This window comes from Chionomys nivalis, chromosome 1 (assembly GCF_950005125.1).
Source record: "Chionomys nivalis chromosome 1, mChiNiv1.1, whole genome shotgun sequence".
Lineage (NCBI taxonomy): Eukaryota > Metazoa > Chordata > Mammalia > Rodentia > Cricetidae > Chionomys > Chionomys nivalis.
In genome coordinates, this window is record NC_080086.1 from 67,738,909 (window position 1) to 67,761,641 (window position 22,733).

The 22,733-nt window shown below is 48.3% G+C and overlaps 1 protein-coding gene across 1 annotated transcript in view; it reads right to left on the reverse strand.

The window, feature by feature from the left end:
- The window catches only part of Slc4a5 (solute carrier family 4 member 5), an 81,554-nt gene that overhangs the window by 38,748 nt on the left and 20,073 nt on the right, over positions 1-22,733 (reverse strand). The window contains exons 4-9 of the mRNA XM_057761107.1: positions 8,908-9,068; positions 7,990-8,142; positions 6,949-7,044; positions 3,599-3,654; positions 2,667-2,824; positions 1,233-1,320 (exon numbers count right to left, since the gene is read on the reverse strand). Of these exons, the coding sequence (XP_057617090.1) occupies positions 1,233-1,320; positions 2,667-2,824; positions 3,599-3,654; positions 6,949-7,044; positions 7,990-8,142; positions 8,908-9,068 (712 nt within the window). The remainder of the gene's footprint in view (positions 1-1,232; positions 1,321-2,666; positions 2,825-3,598; positions 3,655-6,948; positions 7,045-7,989; positions 8,143-8,907; positions 9,069-22,733) is intronic.

Sequence of the window (22,733 nt, forward strand, 5' to 3'; positions counted from 1 at the left end):
TTTAGGGAGACTCCTCTACTTATACCTGTGCAAAGATGGGTGTGCATATAATCAAAATCAGACATGTTCTGGGAAGGGACATTCACGACAGGAAAATGATCGTGCAATTTAATCTGTCACTTAAAATATCCACCCAGGGGCTGGAGAAATGGCTCAGCGGTTAAGAGCACTGCCTGCTCTTCCAAAGATCCTGAGTTCAATTCCCAGCAACCACATGGTGGCTCACGACCATCTGTAATGAGGTCTGGTGCCCTCTTCTGGCCTGCAGGCACACACACAGACAGAATATTGTATACATAATAAACAAATATTTAAAAAAAATCCACCCAGATACATCCCTCTTCTCTTGAATACCATACAAAGAAGGCCCCAACAATAACGGGGGTCCCCTGTACCCTCGTTCATGTGCCGCTGTTACTCTTGATGGTGTGCCCGACCTGTCCTATTGCTTTGCTTTGAATCAAGTCTCCCTGCTGCTTCTTCAAATCTTTGTGCAGCTTTATCTCAAGTCTTTGAGTAAGAGCCAAGGAGCCTGGGTGCACTCGGCCTAGACGCCGACCCGGGGAACACCTCTGCAGGACTTCTGTTGCATTCTTTGACCTTGCATTTCTGTTTCCACAGAGTAAGCATATGAGGAAATCTCTCCAGAGCCCAGACTTTCCCCCTAGGAGGGCCAGGTTACAGAAAGACAGATTTTCTGGGTTTGTTTGTGTTTAAAGACCTCTAGCCTCCCATTCACTCTGGAGATGGAGCAGGACCTTTAGGCTCATCTCACTGGGGTTGCCCTTGGGGAACTCGCACACTGAGCTTACGCTGCTGTGCCTCCATTCAGCTTCTCTGAGCTTCATCACTTCCCTTGTCCAGAAGGCTAGCATCCCAAGATCTTGCTAGTCTACCTGCTTCCTGCTCACCCTTGGCTTTTTGTCTGGCAGTGTGTGTCTCAGTTCCCCCAGGCAGGCTAATGCATGATTGATTTTATTTTTTATCATTTATAATAATATATTATATAATAATATAATAATAATCTCATTATTACAGATCTGTCCCTCTCAGATAGTGCTCCTGCATGAGAGGGTCTGGTCTCTTCCCTGAATCTCATGATCCTTAGGTCCCTGGTGCACAGCAGGGGCTCAGCTGTGCTTGTTAGATAGCTGGTGATGCTGGGCAGCAGGGGAGGCCGTGCCAGTTCCACAGCTATGAGCACTCAGTGCCTGCTTCATAGTCTCACTTACATCATCCACCATGAGGGTTGCAATGGCTCGGCCAATCTCATTATAGGACTTTGCTCTCCCAGAAGGTCCTAGAAGAATAAACAGAAACCTGCAAAGAAGATGGAGGAGGAAGAACAAAGAGGGAAAAATAGAAACAAATGAAGAGAAGAATCCTTTGGCCTTCAATGTCTCCATTATTAACTTTTTACCTTCCCTCTTTTGAATATTTTAAAACTAATCATTATCATTATTATATTTAATTATGTGTATATCTGTAGGGAAGTATGTGCACCCAAGTGCAGTGCTTTCTGAGTCCAGAAGAGGGCACTGAATCCCCTGAACTGGAGTTACAGGTGATTATGAGCCAGTCAACATGGGTGCTGCGAACTGAACTCAGGTCCTCTGCAAGAGCAGCAGGTGCCATTAACCACTGAGTCATGCTCCACCTCCTATTACTGGTTTGTTTGTTTTTGCGTTTTTGAGACAGGGTCTCACATAATCCAGGCTCAAATTTTTTATGTAGTCAAGGATGACTTTGAACTCCTGATCTTCCTGCCTCCACCTCCCAAGTACTGGGACTGCAGGTAAGTGCCGCAATACCTGGCTCTTCCTTTCTATGTTTATTTATTTAGCTAGTTAGTGTGTGTGTACGTGCCACACACACACACGCATGTGCCATGGCACACACGCCACAGCAAATGTGGAGGTTTAGAAGACAATTTACAGGACTCAGTTCTCTCCTTTCATCGTGTGATCTCCAAGAATTAAATTCAGATTGTCTGGCTTAGTGACAAGCGCCTTTACCCATCAGATCAGCTCACCTGCTCACCAGATCAGCTCACCTGCTCGCCAGATCAGCTCACCAAAACAGCTCACCAGCTCACCAGATCAGCTCACCAAACAGTTCACCAGATCACCAGATCAGCTCACCAAAATAGTTCACCGGCTCACCAGAACAGCTCACCAGCTCACCAGAACAGCTCACTAGATCACCAAATCATCTCACCAGATCAGCTCTCCAGCTCACCAGATCAGCTCACCAGATCACCTCACTGGCTCACCAGATCACCTCACTGGCTCACCAGATCAGCTCACCAGCTCAGAATCTTCCTTTTACTACTTTATTTGCTGAAGAAATATTTTGTGCTTCTGCCTCTCATAGGCATCCTTACATTTGCACTGCTGCCCGGACCACTCAGCAACTTCCTTCCTGGCTCCTGACGCCCCCAACCTCTTTCTCTTTTGTGAGGGTCTCGCTGTTGCCCTGGCTGTCCTGGAGCTCTCTGTGTAAAGCAGGCTGACCCCAGACCCACAGAGCTCTCTGCTGAGTGCTGGGAATAAAGACACGCACTACCTTGCCCCATTCTATACTAATTTAAAGGACATCCCTGCCTGCTACCGGCATGGGTAGTGGCTCCCTGAAGACAGGTGTGGGGGCACTCTTCAGTGACTCACCTGGTGGGGACAGGCACTTCTGTCACCCCTCCCAGCATGGCAGACTGGACAAGACGAACAAACGCAATGAATGGCTGGTCCAGGAAGTCCACCTCGCCCACGAGCACATTGGAGGCTTCTGAGTCCTTGGGGATCTTCTTCATGAATTTGTTTCTCCGCTGCTCCAGGAGGAAAATACAACCCAAGAAGACTTGGCATGCTCCTACTCTCACCTCAGAGAACATGATTTCCACAGAAATTATCAAGAGACCTAAATAAGACCAAGTATTCTCTCCAGCTCTGTAGATGATGAGACTCAACGTTTGTTGACCCAAGACCAATTATGCCTTCGTAGATGGTAGGATTCAGTCACTGGTTGACCCTAAGATACTCCACTGCTGTGTGAGCTAAGGGTCAGAGAAGAGCCCTGGGGCAGCTCCCACCCCAGCCTCCTTTGCTGGAACTTAGTGGTAAGCTGCCCAGACCTCCCTCTAGCCTTCACCTTCGGTGGTGGAGAGAAGTCCCTTCTGATGGTCTGTTTGCCCTTTGCCCTGCTTCCTCACTCAGAGACTGGACCAGTCTCTAAGAGTGCAGGAGACTTCCATGCTTCCAGGTTCCCCACAAGGGGACCTCCAGGGAAACTCATTGTTCTTAGACCTTAAAACCTAGGCCACTTAGGGGTCTCACTCCAGTCCTACTGACTACCAGCTGTCCAGGGCAAAGTCAAACAGATGGAAAGTCCTCTACTCAAACTGTCCCATCCTCTGTCTTTATGACTTCTCTTCTCCAGAGCTATCTGATGGTGAAATGTCCCTGGGTTACTTATATATTCTTCTTAGTCCTGGGGGATGTCTGGTCCCTTGCAGAGAAAGGTTCTCAAGGCTCGCCACTCTTGACACCAAAGGCCTCCTCCTTCCCTGCCTACCTCTGAGTCTAGGGCAGCGCTGTCCTACCTGGTCTGTGTTTGGGGTGTGAGAGATGTCATTCATGCTTCTACTCTGGGCGTGACCTAGGAGAGACAGGAAAGCAGGCCTATCAGGGGAAGCCAGGCTCACACCAGTCCTTTGCCCTTGGCCCTGAGCTACAGCAAGGCCCCCTCCCCTCAGCTCTGCAGCTCAGTCAGCTGTCATCCCCACTCTTTCTCTTCAAGGGCAGCTTGCTTGAATAAGCAGTTAGATTCCAGGCTCTACACCCACTCATTCCTTAAAAAAAAAAAAATGAGTGCTCATTTTTTTTAAAGAGGTATTCTTTTTTTTTTTTTTTTTTAAGATTTTATTTATTATGTATACAGTGTTCTGCCTGCAGGCCAGAAGAGGGCACCTGATCCCATTATAGATGGTTGTGAGCCACCATGTGGTTGCTGAGAACTGAACTCAGGACCTCTGGAAGAGCAGTCAATGCTCTTAATCTCCGAGCCATTACTCTAGCCCCGAGCCCACCTTCTTAGCCCTCACCAAAATGTCTACTCCAGGTACAGCTCAGTGACGGACTCAAACGAGAAGACACATAGAGAGAGACGTATTTACAGATTAGATACCAGGCACCACTAGCCTGAAACTTGAAGAAGAGACCAGTTTCGTCTATAGCCTCCTGGAGTTTTTAAAAACAGGTTGGCAGAGTCTATGGGGAGACAGAGACAACACAGGAACTGCCAAGAGCCCCTTCCTCGGGAAGCCATTCCCATTTCCCATGAGCAGTGTAGTCCAGTGGGCATGCGCAGTCCTGATTGCTTGGCTTTGGGCCTGTGGCCGTCCTTGCTCCTCGAACACTGCTCTCCTCCACTCACTTCCCAGAATCCTCTTCTGCTTGATTCTCCGTGGGGTGGTTTTTGTTATTATTCCCTGATAAGCATCTCACACTTCATCACCATCAGTCACAGCCACTCCTATCGCTTCTTCTGTGTGTGTGCGTGTCTGCATGTGTGTGTGTGCGCGTGTGTGTGTGTGAGTGTGTGTGTGTATATGAGTGTGCATGTGTGTGTATGCATGTGTGTGAGATGACACGCACAATGTATCTCAAGTTTCATCTCTCTTGAGCTTCAGAACCTTGGAGCAGCCCCATCTGGTACCCCAGCTCATTATCTTCCACCAAATCTTCCCCAGACCTTATTCTGCTCAGCACTCCCTCCAGCCCACCACTGGCCCCTTGACGCCCTGGGAGGGAGTCTGGGCTCCTCCCTTACCCTTCCCTCCCTCTTCCCACCAGTTGTTGTGGCCTATTTCCATCTTTCCCTCTATTCCTGAAGACAGGCCTGGCCTCTTCATTCTTTCTCAGACAGAAATCTGACGCCATTGCACACCTGTTTCCAGATCTCCAGGGTGCCCCTTACCTTCTGAGGGACGGCTTTGGGTTTCTGACCAGGCCGCCTCTTGTCTGACCTTTGAACCTTATGCTCTTGGCTAACTGAGTGATATTTTTTCCTCAACATCAATTCCCATCAACCGCTGTTTGTGCCCTGGGTCTAGAAGTTTCCCCGTATTTCTAGAAGCCCCTGGATCCAACCCTGGCTTTATTTCACACTGATCTTTGGGCTCATTCCCTAACAAGATGTTCTAACAAGAGGGTGGTTGTCTCTTCTGTTCTCTAAGGTTCGGTTGCATGGCTCCTTCTCTCTGAGGGTCCCCATCGTCATCTGGGCTCTGGGCTCCCTGTGTACTCGGGCTACATACGATCCAGTTCATACAAAACAATAACCACTTCCTCACGCCTCCTGTCTGGGAGTGCCACTAAACATCACTGAACAAGAGGGTCTCAGTACACCGGACTCTTTCCAAAGTGACTTTCTGCCTACTGACCACTGCCCCCTGTCGGCCACATAAGAATAACAAGGCCAGGAGTAGGTGAGGGGTACTGAGAGGGATCAAACATTAGGACAACAGGGAAAAGGCTAAACCAGGCAAGCACCTGCTGCAAAGAGACAACGGTGGGCTCCCTCTCTCTCTCTCTCTCTCTCTCTCTCTCTCTCTCTCTCTCTCTCTCTCTCTCTCTGTGTGTGTGAGAGAGAGAGAGAGAAAGAGCAAGAGCGAGAGTGAGAGCGAGAGAGAGAGAGACAGAGAGAGACAGAGAGACAGAGAGAGAGACAGAGAGAGAGACAGAGAAATTCAAACTCTCAATCCTCCTGCTTTCAACCCCAGAGCTCTGAGATTATAGCTATGTGCCACTGTGCCCATAGCTCACCTGACTATTCCCCACAAATGAGCTTAAAATAGCCCGTCTGTGACCTCTGACCTGCTACTGCCCATGTTCATGTTTCATCTCTGTCGTGATGAGGGGTGTCTTGGGTGCCCTTTGGCAAAGAACTTGGGTGTATGTTTCTTTTGTTTGTTTTGAGACAGCGTCTCACTCTGTGGCCTGGGTTGACCTGGAACTCACTGTGTAACCCAGGCTGCCCTCAAGCTTGTGGCAATCCTTCTGCCTCAGCTGCTGCATCCAGCCAGGTTCCTATCTCGTTTTGCTTCCGGTTTTGTGTTGCTGAGGCTCAAACATGCTAGGCAAGCTCTCTACTCCCGAGCTGCACCTCCAGCTCCAGGGGCCTGCCTTACCAGAAGACCCGAATGGTTGAGATAGTGTGAAGAAGAGTTTTGACTGAGATCAATGTGCCCAGGACATGAGATCAGTGCTGAGATGCCAGGGCTGGGCTGAGCTCCTTGTCCAGCAAGGACTACTATAGCTGTAAATCGGGGCAGGCCTAGGTTTCAGGGGAAATCTGGTTTCTCCTGGTGGTGTCTTAAGCAGGCTAGATCCTGGGCTCTACCTTCTCCACTCATGGATATGTGGACCCTGGGCTCTACCTTCTCCACCCGTGGATATGTGGACCCTGGGCTCTACCTTCTCCACCCGTGGATATGTGGACCCTGGGCTCTACCTTCTCCACCCGTGGATATGTGGACCCTGGGCTCTACCTTCTCCACCCATGGATATGTGGACCCTGGGCTCTACCTTCTCCACCCATGGATATGTGGACCCTGGGCTCTACCTTCTCCACCCGTGGATATGTGGACCCTGGGCTCTACCTTCTCCACCTGTGGATATGTGGACCCTGGGCTCTACCTTCTCCACCTGTGGATATGTGGACCCTGGGCTCTACCTTCTCCACCCATGGATATGTGGACCCTGGGCTCTACCTTCTCCACCCATGGATATGTGGACCCTGGGCTCTACCTTCTCCACCCGTGGATATGTGGACCCTGGGCTCTACCTTCTCCACCTGTGGATATGTGGACCCTGGGCTCTACCTTCTCCACCCGTGGATATGTGGACATTCTATAGCTGTCACAGCCAGTGCTCAGCAGAGAACACTCACACAGATGTCCGTAGCTGGTGTTGTGCCGAATCCTCAGGTCCTCGGTGGAACGGTGCAGAGCTGGGCCTGCGGAGGGGCTCCTGGCAGAGCTGCGATCTGGAAGGGGGAGGGGAAGGCGTGTGGCTCCAGTGTCCTTGCTGCTACAGCCTCTCTCGTTAGCACAGTGGCTATGCAGTTACTTCAGACTAAACAAAGCTGCTACAAGACACAGCTTCCCTTCCAAGAACAATGCTTAGAGGAATAGGGTGGATAGATTACCTGGGAATGGGGCTGGAGAGATAGCCCAGTGATTCAGAGCCCTGGCTGACCTTCCAGAAGACCCAGGTAAATATTTGTACAGTGGAAAGGGAGACAGAATTCACAGCTGGTGAAATCAGCACAGGTGCAGCAGGCGACCCGCCTTTCTCTCCGAGTCTGCCGCTTGCGGGCTCCTGTGCTTGTCTGCCAGGCCGACCAGGGCTAGGGCCCTCAGACTTCTCAAATACTGAGCCAATGTGAACAGTCTTCTAGAGTGCACAGTCTGCTTTCCCCAGATGCCCCAGGCTTTGCTGGTCATAATGACACTAGAAGCCAGGTATACAAGCCCTGGCACACTCGAGGTGACCTCAATGCTCCCACACCTTCATGTGTTCTGTTTTCTATGGGGAATCCTGGCTTCTCTTGCGGACGGGGCTTAGTGGAAAACCCAGCCATTCCTATAGGCATTCCCTGGTGCTGTGTGGGTCTCTAGGAACGTTCTAACCTTTCTCTCTTTCCCAGGATGCTCTCCAGACCACCAGAATCCAGAGCTCCTGGGTGGGATCTAGGCATTAAAACACCTTTCAAGGACTGAAGTCGTTGCCATGTGCAGGACAGGCTGTGAGCCGTCTGTTCCTAGGACCTGCTGTGCTCTGGTGTCAGGGACAACACAGAGTCTGGCTGCTCCCGCCCCAGGCCTTCCAGAGAAAGAAGCTGAGGGATCATGAAGTCAGAGACTTCCGGCCACTGAGATGGGCTGTCCTGGTCACATGCCCTGTGCCCACCTGCAAATAGCCTACTCACTTGTAGTGGACACCGACTTCCCAATGTCTGCAAGGGAGCGGTGGATGGGCTTCTTGGTTTGGTGACGATGCTTCCTCAGGAGCACGTAGCTGACCCTTTCCCGGAGCTCTGGTCGCAGAAGCCCATCCTCTATCTGCTTCTCAAGGACATCATCTGGATGAGAAATAAACAGGTCAGGCCCATGTGGGCAGAAAAAGCCCAGGGCTTTGGGGTCTGGATTCTTCCCTAGGGGCTGAATATGAGCAAAGGGATCTGGGATGTGAAGGTAGTTCTGTGGCTTTGCCACTGTTGGAACTGCCACGCCCAATCTCTTCATGTATAAAGTTGTGTATATATCTCCAGCTGTGTGCACATGTGGACAGAAGTCTATGCTCTTTCTATCCCTGTTGTGAAGCATTGCATGAAATAGAACCTGTAAGTGTGCCAGGACGCTGTGTCAAAGGCTTTTCATTCTCCCCAGTGAATTCTCTTTTAGAGAAGAAATAGTTATAGCCAAACCAAATGCACTAGATGGAATAAAAATCACAGGGATGTTTAGGGACAAGAGGCAAGCCACGTTCTCTTTTGACACTTAATTTAGCGGGGGTTAGTTTGCTAAAGAAGAAAGATGGACCATTTCCTCTGAAAAGAAACAAGTTGCCATGGCAACAGTACCCTCTGCCCATTTAAGGAGCCCCTCTCCTGTCTGCTGCCTTGCTGAACTACACTTCAAGGATGCTCTTCACCTAGCAGCTGGAGGTCTGTGCAGTGTGGAAATCAGGGCATCTAGGACACTGTCTAGAGAGCTTCAGAATCAAACTCATCTCTGCAGAATCAGGTGAGGGTTCAACTGGCCAGTCATATGGACTTGCAGGTGGGCACGAGACCGGGGGAATTGCCTCATTCATGGGGACCACGGCAGAGATGCCCTGGCCTCACCTATGATCTGTGGTAGGGAGCCACTCTCCAGGTCCAGCAGCACTGTCCCCGTCTGCAGGCAGGTGCGGAGCTCGAAGAGGCTGTGCAGGGACAGTGTGGACACATGGGGCTTGCTCCAGCGTTCTCCTCCTTCCTCCACCTTTTCTTCGAATTTTATCCACCTGGAAGAGGTAAGAACGGGGCTCAGCACGGCTGGTACTCTCGGGAGGAGGCATGTCCCAGGTCTCCCCAGTGAACGCTGCACAGTGCTTCCAGGGTGTTATCCTGCAGGAAGCTCCTTAAAAAGGAAGGCAAACAACTCACAATAGCTTCATAAAGTCCCTAAAACTGAGCAGACACAGTAGACCCCTCCCTGCTAGAGTAAGCAGTAAAGGCTGAGAGTCCCTCCCTCTCAGAGGAGCAGGGTTGGTCTGTAAAGAAGACTCTCAGATGAACCAAGCTACCTGAAAGAGACAGAAACCAGCTGAGCTGCCTGGAAGAGGTTTAGACCGATTGAGTCACTTGGAGAGGACACTCTCCAACTTGTTGAGCTGCTGCAGGCTGTGCAGTGAGCTCCAGGTCTCCAGGTTTGTGAGCTGTCACCCATGCTGGGGTGGACTTTGGTGATACAGCTGTCTTTGAGTCATGTCCACTCCAGGAAGTAACCCTGTAAGTATTCCTATAAGTAACCCCAATAAAACCCACAGTTCACCAATATTTGTACTTTAGTCTGTCATGAGCTTCCCATTTGGGGTAAGAAGACGTGTCTGTGTGTCGCCTCTGGAAAAATGTTATCACCCAAGTAGACACAGGCCTGTAAGCACACACTGTTGGAGACATTGGCCCTGAATTCACAAGCAGGTGATCTCTTAGGGATGCTGCCAACTGTCCTCACATTGATGAGGTTGTCATGCTAAGGACAAAATGATAACAGACAAGCACGAGGAATCATTCTGGGATGACAGAGGTATTTTAACAATAGGATATGATGGTTGAACAGCTTTATACATTGAAAATAATTTACAACTTAAATAAGACATTAGGATATTTTTATAGTAATAAAATTGGTTTTTTTTTTTTTTTAAAGTCTCAACTGGAACCTGGTTACTGAGGGTTGGTTCCTCATAAGTGCTTCACGAGTTTTCTAGGAACAGGGTAATTGTCCCCAGACAGAAAGTATTTCTCTCGGGGGGGCTGGGGAGACAGTTTTACAGATAAAGTACTTGCTACATAAGCATAGACCTGAATTCAGTCCTCAGTAGCCACAGGTGTGGAGGTGTAAGCTTGTAATCCCAGCACTGGGGAGTAAGACCAGACGATTTCTCTGTGTAGCCCTGGCTGTCCTGGAACTCGCTCTGTAGACCAGGCTGGCCTCGAACTCATAGAGATCCGCCTGCCTCTGCCTCCCAGGTGCTGGGATTAATGGAGTGCACCACCACGGTCTAGCCCTTGTTGTTTTTAAAGATTTATTTTTAGATTATGTGTATGCAGGTTTGCCTGTGCATTGTATGCATGAAGTGCCCCCCAAAACCAGAGGATGGCATCAGAGCCCCTGGATCTCGGATTCCAGATGATTTGAGCCCCATGTAAGCTCTGGGACCCAAACTCAAGTCCTCAGAAGAGCAGCCCATGCTTTAGCCATTTCTCCAGCCCTCATCTTGTGTTTTATTTTTGTTTGGGATAGATATTGACCAAGTTCAAAGGAAAGTGATGTACCAGGAGATATATTTGCCACGGAGCACCAAAAGACTACTATTTCTAACAAAACTCCTTCTACTTTATAGGAAATTTCAGAAAATGAGCCATTCCTGGGAGACATGAAGAGGAATGAAAATGTGGCATTTGCTAGTGACCTGGGCTCTTTAGTTACTACAATGCAGTGACACCTTAGTTCCTAAGACTGCCAAAAACCAATCTGGGACTGGAAAGATGGCTCCGCTGAAGGGCTTTCGTTCCTCTTGTGGAGGACCTAGGCTCAGTCCCCAGCACCCACATGACAGGACCGGCTGTCTATAATTTACTCTGATTCCAGGGGATCTGACGCCCTCTTCTGGCCTCCACAGAAACTGCATACCCATGGTGCACATACATACATACATGCAGGCAAGCGCTCATACAGATAAAAATAAACTAAAGAAATCCTATACCACCACTAACAACAACCAACCTATAAAGACTGACGAGGTCCTGTGTTGATAAACAGCACATGCCACGGCGTACCACAGCGCACAGTACACAGCAGTGTGACGCTACCACTTCCTTTCTGTAGTTAGTGTACACACCTTTTGACCTGGTGGCTGTTTCTAGGGGTATGGCAGGCGTGCAATCACACACCCACTCCCATAAAGTGAGAACAAAGGTGCTTCCTACAGCTTTGTGTGCTAGATGAAGAACTGACTTTCAGTGGCAACGTGATGAATACCCGCAGAGGTAGATAAAAGTGTAAACAAAAGGCTAGGGAGGTGGCTCAGTGGCTAAGAGCTCTTACTGATCTTGCAAAGGACCTGAGTTTGGTTCCCAAAACCCACATCAGACAGCTCATAACTCCCTGTAACTCCAGCTCCAGGGCAATCCAACCCCTGACCTCGGCAGGCAATGGCATATATTCCCTGCCCTTCCCCAATACACAGAATTAAAAACAAAAAACAAAAAAATTTACACTTAAAATCCGCAGAATGGTCTAAGAAAGATTACCATAGGCCAGCAACATTGACCTCAGAGGCACAAAGGTGGAGGTGTGTGTTGCTTGGCAGGTAAAAGCCCATGGAGCCGGGCAGCAAAACCCATGCTCCAAGGGAAGACGGGGGATGAAGATGGGGAAGCCATGCTCTGCTCTGAGCTTAGAGGAAGATCCAAGAGGGCAGCAAGCCGTGTTGGACCCCAGCCCAGGCAAGCGGTAACAGCAGGAGACCGTGGAAAGCTGGTAGGGACAATCGATGCACCCTTATCCATTACAACTGCTGGGGATAAACACAGAGGGGGAAGGAAGGTACATGTATCTTTCAATGCAGAAAGTTTCTCTGTATTGTCCTGACTGGCCTGACCTCACTGTGTGGGCTGTACTGGCTTTGAAATCACAGAGACTCACCTGCTTCTGCCTCACAAGTGCATGTGCCAACCCAACCAACTGTGGTTTTGTTTTGTTTTTGAGGCTGCATATTTATTTAGTGGGTTATGGAAGGGAAAGGGAAAGGGGGAAGGGGAGAAGGAGAGAGAGAGAGAGAGAGAGAGAGAGAGAGAGAGAGAGAGAGAGAGAGAGAGAGAGAGAGAGGAAGAAGGAGGAGGAGGAGCAGCAGCAAGCAGCTACCTCTTACCTCTTTGGGAGAGAAACAGAAAGGAAGAAAGGACCCAACTGTGGTTTTGAAACAATAGATGGGCTGATCTAAAGAATGTGGGCACAGCTGCATAACTGAATGAAATTAATGGATTCTTGTCATTTCCTTTTAGGTATTGCAATGGTTTAGTTGTAATTACCTTTATTTTATTTTAGAGACTGGATCTTGCTCTATATGTATGAAACTTCTACCTCAGTCCCCCAAATGCTGAGATTTCAGGCTTTCCTTACCAGGCCAGCCAGACAACAGTGTTATTGCAGTTACATTAAAAAGAAGGTGATGACCTTGTATGAAAAGTAGGATCCCAAAAGCCTGTAAAAGTTGGAGACAGCCCGTTCCCACTGTTAGAGTCCCGCAGGAGGACCAAGCTACACAACTGTAATATATATGCAGAGTGTCTAGGTCAGTCCCATGCAGGCTCCCTGGTTGTCGGTTCAGTCTCTCTGAGCCCCTAAGAGCCCAGGTTAGTTGGTTCTGTGAGTTTTCTTGAGGTGTCTTTGACCCCTCTGGCTCCTATAATCCTTTCTCCTCATACTGGCTTGGTTGCCATGCCCAGCCTTACATGGAAGGGGGGTTATTTAGTCTTATTGCAACGTGATATGCCATGTTTTGCTGATACTCATGGGAGACCTGCCCTTTCCTAAACAAAAATGGAGAAGTGGATTGGGGGATGGGACAGAAGGGGGATGGAAAGGAACTGGGAGGAGAGGAGGAAAGGAAAGCTGTGGCTGGGATGCAAAATAAATAATTTTTTTTTTTTTTAAAAAAAAGGTGACCTCAGGTTGGAGAGATGGCTCAACAGTTAAGAGCACTTGCTGCTCTTGCACAGGATTTGGGTTTGATTCCCAGCACCTACATGACGGCTCACAACTGTCCATAACTCCAGTTCCAGGGGATTTGATGCCCTCAACTCAACAGGCACCAAGCATATATGTGCATATAGCAATACACATACAACAATAAGAAATCAATATAAAACATTCTTACAGAAGGTGACCTCACTTTTTAGAGACAAATACTCAAGCATCTGTAGGTGGAATGATGTGGTGGTTGGGACTTGCGTTAAAGGACCTGAACCATATGACCTGGTTAATATGACCTGGGAATATGTCTGGAACAGGGTGTGGGGGACCTTGAGATTGGCCATGAGCTAATTGGTAATAGTTGAAAACTGGGTGATGGGTACATGGAGGTGCATTCTAATACACACTATTTTAGTGTAAATTTGAACTTTCTGTTACCCCAGTGCTTAATATTTTCTAAGTTGAATAAAGACACAGGCTATTTCTAAAGTCTCTGGTGGAAGCCAGGCTTACAAGCTTGTGGATGCCTGATGAAATGGTTCATGTAATCCCAAACAATTTACTGCAAAGCAACCTTTATGCCACAGTTGGCTTAGAGTTAGAGAAACAGGTCAAGTGGAAAGAAAATCTTTGAGTTGGAAAAAAGACTTTTAGGTATTTCATCCAGTCCTGGTCAGTGCCATGGTCTCCATCTCCGCGCATGCCGGAGGCAGGAGCCAGGTGCTCCCGTCTCTGAACAGAACCTTAAAGAGTCACGTGTTTCAGAAAGCAGCTCTCTGTCCCAAAGAGGGAGGTCCAGATCTGAGGTCTTTTCTGCAGCTGGTAACTTGACAGGTCACGTTAACAAGAGCAAGAGAACGTTAACAAGAGCAAGAGAAAGAGCATCCCAGGACTGGCCACCAGGTACAGTCCAGGCTCCTAACACAAACCCCCAGGCCCAGGAAGAAGCTATCCCACAGACCTAGGAAGGTCTAGGAAGGGCTGAAAACCAAGATGGATCTGGGGCTGGAGCTCAGTCAGGAGAGTGGCTGCCCACAATGCAGGAAGCCTGTGTGTGATCCCCAAGCACCACATGAAAAACAGCCTGGCATAGCCAGGCATAGTGGTGCACACCTTTAGTCCCAGCACTCAAGAGGCAGAGGCAGAGGCAGAGGCAGGTGGATCTCCATGAGCTGGAGGCCAGCCTGCTCTACATAGCGAGTTCCAGGCAGCTAGGGATATATAGTGAGACCCTGTATCAAACAAAAACAAAACAATTAACAAACAACCAAACCCAACATGATGGTGAGGGCACTTGGGAAGTAGAAGCAGGAAGATAAGTTCAAGGTTGGCTGGCCAGATGGTTCAGTTGGTAAGGGTGCTTGCCAAGAGTCCAGTGATCTCAGTGTGATGCCTGGGACCCACATAAAGGTGGAACAAGAAAACCAACTCCACGAAGTCACCCTCTGTCCCACATCACACCAGTGTGCAGGCACACACATAATGCATTTTAAATCATCTAAACAGAGACGTTCAAAATCATTCTCAGCTGCATAGCTGAGTTTGAGGCCAGCCTAAGCTGCAAAATCCAAGGTGAATCCCACACTGATGCATACAAATTTCAGAACCCTGGGAACCAGACGTCGGTGTTATTTAAAGGGAAGATGCAGAAGGCTGCTGAGATGGCTGGACTGTAAGAGCACTGACTGGCTGCTCTTGGAGAAGACTAGAGTTCTATTCCTAGCACCCACACGGCGCTCACAACCATCTGTAACTTGTTTCATGGATCTGGTTTACGTGTGCTTCTTGCACACTAAGCAAGTCTTTTATGAACTGAGCTCTGTCCCCAATAGAATTTGTTTTTGTTTGTCTGTCTGTTTTTATTTTGTTTTGTTTCTAATATAAGGTCCCTGTGCTGGTTAATTTTATGTTAACTTGAAACAAATTATAGCCATCTGAGAGGAGGAAACCTCAGTTGAGAAAAATGTCTCCATAAGGTCTGGCTGTAGGAAAGCCTGTAGAATATTTTCTTAATTGACGGGGGAGGGCCCAGTCCATTAGAGGAGATGCTGTCCTTGGGCTTGAGATCCTGGGTTCTGTAAGAACAAGCCACAAGGAGCAAGCAAGTAAGCAGCATCTATCCATGACCTCTGCATCAGCTCCTGCTTCCGTGCACATGGCCTGCTTGAGTTCCTGTCCTGACTTCCTTCAGTGATGAACAGTGAAGTGTAAGCCAATTAACCCTTTCCTCCTCAAGTTGCTTTTGGTTAACTTGATGATGATGGTATTTCATCACAGCAATAGTAACCTTAACTAAGACAGTCCCCTGTGTAGCCCAAGCTTGTCCTGAACTTGAACTGTAGCCCAGGTTGACCTTGAACTTGTGATCCTCCTCCTTCAGCTTTGCAAGGACTCGGATTATAGTTAAGTCCACATATGGTAATTTTAAATAATCTTTAAAGCAATTCAGTCTCCTGAGGAATGCAACTTTTGATGCTAAGGCTATGTTGATTCTAGACATTTACTATTTTAAGAAAAAATATTGGTGGGGCTGGAGCCATAGTTCTGCAGTTAAGACCACCTACTGCTCTTGCAAAGGACCCAGCACCCACTTGGCAGCACACAAATGTCTGTAGCTGCAGTTCCAAGTGACTTGATGCCCCCTTCTGGCCTCTGAGGACACTGCATGCACATGGCACACATACCTACATGCAGGCAAAACACTCATATACATAAGATAAATAAATGAAAAATAAATAAAATAAATCTTAAAAATAAAGAATTCTGTTTGGGGCTGGAGAGATGGCTTGGGAGTTAAGAGTATGTGCTATTCTTGAGGATCTGAGCTCAGTCCCCAACACAATCCAGCAATAAGTCAATCTCTGGGGGATTCCATGCCCTCTTCTGTCTCCTCAGGCGGCTGCACACATGTGCACAAATCCAGTCTCCCATGCATAAATACATAAATAAAAGATAAGAATCTTTTTAAAAGAAAAATACCTGTGTGAATTTTTTGTTTCTTTTTTGTTTGATTTTTATTTTATAGCCCAGGCTGGCCTTGAACTTGCTGTGTAGCTGAGGATGTCCCCGAACCCCTGAACTCTCAAGTGCTGGGTTGGTCGGTTTGTGCCACCACGCCTAGCTGCTATCATACATGAACTTAAATTTCCTCACTGATGCACACCCCTGCTGTGGTCACTCTGGCAACCCATGACTTTATGCTGTATTTTTCTCACCCCTTCACCCATTGCCCCAGATCTTAACTTCTCTAGGTAATTTCAGCAGCGGTCTAAGGTCTGCTTGTAATCCACTACAACATTTTTATTACATTTTTTTTAAAAAAGATTTATTTATTTATTTATTAAAAAAAATAGTGTTCTGCCTGCATATATGTCTGCATGCCAGAAGAGGGCACCATATCTCATTACGGACGGTTGTGTGAGCCTCCAAGTGCTGGGACTTGAACTCAGGACTTGTGGAAGAACAGCCAGTGCTGTTCACCTCTGAGCCATCTCTCCAGGCCCGCAGCGTTTCTGATTTGGGCTGCTCATGTGTGTGTAATTCTGTGCTCATGAGCATGTCACGGTGTCCTTGTGGAAGTCAGAGGGCAATTTTCAGGAGCTGACTCTCCCACTGCCACGGAGGTCCCAAGAAATGAAAGATCATCAGATCTGACAGCAGGCAGCTTTATCCACTGGCTCATCGGCATAGCCCTGTAATTCATTTTTATATGTGTAATAATATTCTAACAAAATATTATTTATTTCCTTTTATGTGTTTGAGTGTTTTGCCTGCATGTATGAAATAAATGTGACAGAGGCCAGAAGAGGATGTCGGATGTGCTGGGACTGGAGTTACAGACAGTTGTGAGCCTCCATTGCGGTACTGGGAACTGAGCCCCAGTCTTTGGAAGAGCAGTAAACGTTCTTAACTGCTGAGCCCGTAGATTCATTTCTTAAAAGAAATACGAACGTGAGCTGGTTCCCATCACCCAGCAAAGCCACTTAACTTCCCAGCTGAATCATGTCAGGACCCTGCATGTCCCAGGATAAACTGAAAGTGAGTGCTAATTCAGTTACGAGCCAATTGTCATCTTCCTAGAGCTGTGTGAGGGCTCAGCAGGTTCTGTCTGGACTCTGTTCTTCAGAAGAATGCTGTGCAGAAATGGGAGGAAAGTTTCTGAAGAGTGGACTGGAGCGACAACTCAGCAGTTAGGAGCACCAATGCTTTCTCCGAGGGTCTGGGTTTGGTTCCCAGCACCCACGAGGTGGCTCACGACTATCTGTAACCCCAGCTCCAGGAGATTCAATGCCCTGTTCTGATCCCTTGGAGGCACCAAGTGTACATGTGATACAAATACATACATAAAATAAAATAAATAAATCCATTAAAAATGTTAATGGCCGGGTGTGGTGGCGCACACCTTTAATCCCAGCACTCAGCAGGCAGAGGCAGAAGGATCTCTGTGAATCTGAGGCCAGCCTGGTCCACAAAGTAAATTCCAAGACAGTCAGGGCTACACTGAGAAACCCTGTCTTGAAAAACTATACACACACAGACAAACACGATTTAGAGAATGGAACAGGTACATAAATCTGTCCTGCTTTCATAATTTACACGACAAAGTCACACTATATAGTACCACATGGTGTGGGCCGAGATGCTCAACAGTTAAGAGCTGGCTGCTCTTCCAGAGGTCCTGCGTTCAATTCTCAGCACCCACATGGCAGCTCACAACTGTTTGTAACTCTAGTTCCAGGGGATCTGACACCCTCACACAGATTATACACTCAGGCAAAACACCAAAACACCAGTGAACATAAAACAAATTATATAAAAATAAAATGAAAATCACACAGGGCTGATGGGATGGCTCCGTAGATGAAGGTACTTGCTGCCAGGCCGGAGGACTTGAGTTCAGTCCTGAGAACCCCAATGACAGAAAGAGAGGGAGAGAGAGAACTGATTCCTACCAGGTGTCCTTTGATCTCTATATGCACTCTGTGACACGCATGTGTACACACACACCACACACACACAGGCTTGCAAATAGGTAGACAAAAGGTAGCATTTTAAAAGCACGTGTAGGTATGTGAATAGAGTACAGCCAACTTAAACACATATCCATGGTTCATCAAACTTGGCAGTGAATTTGAAGGACTATCGCATAGAAAAGCATGGCTGAAGTGCTCACACACAAGCCAAGAGTTTAGAAGGCGCCAGAGCAGCTGGTGAGCACCAGAAGGCCTCACGGACTTGTTGGAGTAACCACTTTCACCCCAGAGCTGACCAGATAAGAGCCGTGACTAATAACAATCAGCCCACAAGAGTGAGTGTAAAAACCTAGCACATAACTTGCTGCTGCTTCTTCTTCTTCTTCTTTTTTTTTTTTTTTTGGATTTTCAAGACAGCGTTTCTCCGTAGCTTTTGGTTCCTGTCCTGGAACTAGCTCTTGTAGACCAGGCTGGCCTTGAACTCACAGAGATCTGCCTGCCTTTGCCTCCCGAGTGCTGGGATTAAAGGCGTGTGCCACCACCGCCCGGCTACAACTTGCTTCTTTTACAGTAAGGTTTTTAACATATGGAAAGGGCTAGTCTCTCTCGCCCTTCAGCCCTTGCATTCTCTCCTTGGTAGACATATGGAAAACGTCAAATTATCATCAAGAAGTTGCTGAGGATAGCATTAAAATAAAACACATTGGCTAAGTGATTCCGTTGTTTAATAGACTCAGGATAAGAAGCTGGAAGCTGAGACATGCCTGAGACCAGGATCAGACAGATGGAGCCCTCTTTCTTAGAGGAATGAACCCACTTTCTTCCTGCCATGGTTACCTGGCTCTCTGTGGTTCAAAGTTTCCCTTTATGTTGGCCAAAGACCTTTGAAAGGGTTTAGGGATGTCTGGCATTTGGGAATTACTGGCCAGCCAGCCCCTCCTAGGAAGTGACTGCCTGCCCTGGATGAGGAGGACCCTGTAGGGAGCCCTGCTCTCAGGCATCAGGGGAAGGACCCATCCATCCACCTTGTAATACACAGCCTACAACGGAGCAAACACAGAAAAAGAAACTAGCCAATTCTGAACTTGGCATTTGAGGGAAAGGCTCTGGGGACTGGGCCTCTCTGAGTCCCCTTGTCTGTACATCCAAGAGGTTTCTATCATTCTCTAGAGGACTTTCAAACACCAAATCACACTGGTTCCCTCAGCCCCGATTTGTACTGTCTCCTTCCTGATCTTGACCCTCACACTCACCCACTTTTACCCTTCAGGGCCAGGCCAAGTTCACTTCTCTATGATGAGACCTCCCAGGGGTCCAAGGCTAAAACTTATGAAGCCCTTTCCAGGTTCCAGGCGCCCTGCTTCACATATATCATGTGTTCCTCCATTGTTGCCTTAACTTTATCCTCTATAGATGGGGAGACTGAGGCCCTTAGAGGACAGCCACCCTTCTCAAGGTCGTGCAGCTTAGACATGGTCTGAGGAAAAGTGCTTTGACAGTGGAGCCTGTGTTTTCAAAGTTTGGACGTGCTATCCTGGATCTCAATTAGCATCTATCTGAGTACACGCCTGCCTTTTACACTAGGCCAGGAGCCAGAAAATGAGCCCCCTTGAGCTAGGAGGGACTGCAGCCTGTTTTGTATGGTCAGCTCAGACGGTATAGTTTCTAGAGGCTGGAGAGATGGGTCAGTGGTTAAGAGCACTGGCTGCTTTTCTAGGAGATCGGGGTTCTATTCCCCAGTTTCTTTTTTTTTTTCTTTTTTTTTTTTTTTTTTTTTTTTTTGGTTTTTCGAGACAGGGTTTCTCTGTGGTTTTGGAGCCTGTCCTGGAACTAGCTCTTGTAGACCAGGCTGGTCTCGAACTCACAGAGATCCGCCTGCCTCTGCCTCCCGAGTGCTGGGATTAAAGGCGTGCGCCACCGCCGCCAGGCTATTCCCCAGTTTCTAAATGGAGGTTTGAAACCATTATAACTCCAGTTCCAGGGGTTCTGATGCCTCTTCTGGCCTCTGTGAGTATCAAACATACACACGATACCCAGATATACATGTACTCACACACACAAAACAAAAATTTTAAAGGAATGTTTTTACGCACACGCATACACTCACACATGCAATGGCACACACGTAGAGGTCAGAGAATAACTTGCAGGGGCTGGTTCTTGCTTTCTGCCTTGCCAGGATGGGGGCTGGCTTGTTTCTGCTGCTGGGTTTTCTGATCCGGGCCAGTTGCCCCAAGAGCTTCTGGGTTTCCTATCTCCCTCACCCATCCCAGAGGGGTGCTGGGATTACAGATGCATGCCACCACATCCAGCTTTTTATGTTACTTCTTCAGGTGTCCTGGTCAGCACTGAGCTGAGCCATCACAGGCTCGGTTTTTGTTACATATTTAAAGTGTCGTCGTTAAGAAGGAGGAGGAAAAGAAAGAGGAGGAAAAGATGAGGTGGCAAGAGAAGATAGTACTCATGAGCCCAAAGCCCAAGGTATTTTCATCCTAGCCTTTAACAGAAAAAGCTCCCCAGTATCTACCTGTGCTAGTAGTCAGAGGGTAAGTCCAGACTTGCTTGTTTTAATTCTCCCAAGGGACCTAACACAGCATCCTGAGAGCTCTGATTGACGTGGGATTGCAACCCCAAGGTGGAGACAGAGATGAACAGATGTCTGGGGAATGCTGGCTAGCCTATCTAGCTACCTCAGCAGGCTCCAGGTCAACAAGATGACCTATCTCAAAAAACAAGAAAGGAACAGGCAAGATGGCTGGGTGAGTGAAGGTGCTTGCTGCCAAGTCAGCGAGCCTCTGTTCATGCGCCACGGCACATGTGTGCTCTTCCCCCATACAGACAGATGAATGTAAAAGGAAAAGAACTCAAACACGCAAAGTGGACAGCAACTGGGAAACAGCACCAGTAGTTTCTCTGTGGCCTACACATCCACTCTCTCGCTCGCTTGCACACACACACTCACAGATGCACACACTCGCTATTTTCCGGCTTGCTCACCAGAATCATCAGGCTTGGGTGTGTGTTTGTTAGTGAAGGAAGAGGAGCAAGTAGTAGGTTAGATACCAGATGGGAAAACCGCTTGATGATAGCAATCTGCAGCGCTCAGACCAATGGGTCAGCAGAATGACAATCTGGGAACCTGCACCGCGCCTCAAATCTCCGTACCTGACTCCACTGTTAAGACACACAGCAGCCACAGACCTGGAACCCCGCCCTGGGTACCAGCAACCCACAGCTCCCCCATGCTACTCTTCCACCTTCCTGCTTCTCAAACCTGTTGGGAGCCCCACCTGCACTTAGGGCCTGGCTCTGTTCTGCAAGCCCTTCTCAGCTCTCTGCTCCCTTAAACCATCCTCTTTCTTCTGTCCCATTTCTATTAGCATCCAATAGGCTCACATCTCTCATCCTAAATACAAAAGCCAAAGCGGAGGCCCCAGCTCAGTGGTGGTCCTGGGTTCCGTACTCAATGGTGCATGAATGGTAGTCATATTGGTATTGAAGAAGAGGCTTAGCTGGCAGTGAGCTTGCTTAGCATGTGAGACAGGTGGCGTTTGTTCCTTGGTGCTTCATAAAAACATGGGTTTGGTGGGTCGGAGAGATGCTTCGCAAGTTGGATCCCATGGGAAAAGCCTGTGGTGGTGTGCACCTAGAATCCTGCTGCTGGGGGAAAGGGTGGCAGGGAAAAGACAGGCAGATCTTTGGAGCTCGGTGCTAGCCAACTTGGCCAGTTGGTGAAGCCCAGGCTCAGTGAAAGGGCCCTCAAACATAAGGTGGAAAGCAACTGAGGATGACACCCAACATTGACCCATGGCCTCTACACACACATGTACACATATACATGTTCACACACACATACACACTTGTATAATCACACTGTCTGCAAGTGTTCTGGTGGCCCACACCTTATTCTCAGCACTCAGGCAGTGGAAGTAGAAGGATTAGAAGTTCAAGATCATCCTCTGCTACATAGTAAGTCCGAGATCAGCCTAGACTCTCTCTGTCTATGTGTGTGTGTGTGTGTGTGTGTGTGCGCGTGAGTGTGTGTGTGTAAAGCTGGAGATTTCCCTTGAGCCCACACTCTGCTTCAGAGATGTCTACTCTTGAACAAACCCCTCAGCAGAGCTGTCCAAATGATCAATCGACTTCCAAACTTGGATCCAACCTTGTGCAGCCCGTGCTTCATTGCTGAGCCATTTCCCCAGTCCTAGCATGTTCCTTTTATCTCTTCTCAGTACTAAAACCAAAGATCTGTCTCACATACAGAACTCTGTTTTTCCCCATATCTCTTCAGGGTCCCCCAAACTCTCAGCATCAAGCTTAGCCTCCATAACTCAACCAGCATGAGATCTGCGGACAGTCTTGCCTGTGGACCATGGCAGGTGCTTATGGTCTTGGACGTGGACCATGGCAGGTGCTTATGGTATTGCCCGTGGACCATGGCAGGTGCTTATGGTCTTGCCCTTGGACAATGATAGTTGTCCAATGTTGATAGTCTTGCCCTATTCTCCATCCACAAGGAACACATGCCCAGCCTCTACTGTCCATCTTGGTCTTCAGCCATACCACCCTGACCACTCTCCATCTCATCTGTTGGGTACATGCAAGTGCTCCACATCAGGCTGTCTCCCCAGCCCTTGCTCCAGGGGCCTCTTCCCCATTGTGTATCATTGCTTTGCTCACACTGATCCACCCTCCTATCTTAGTGCGAACAACCTTGCTCCTGGAAGCCTTTCTTG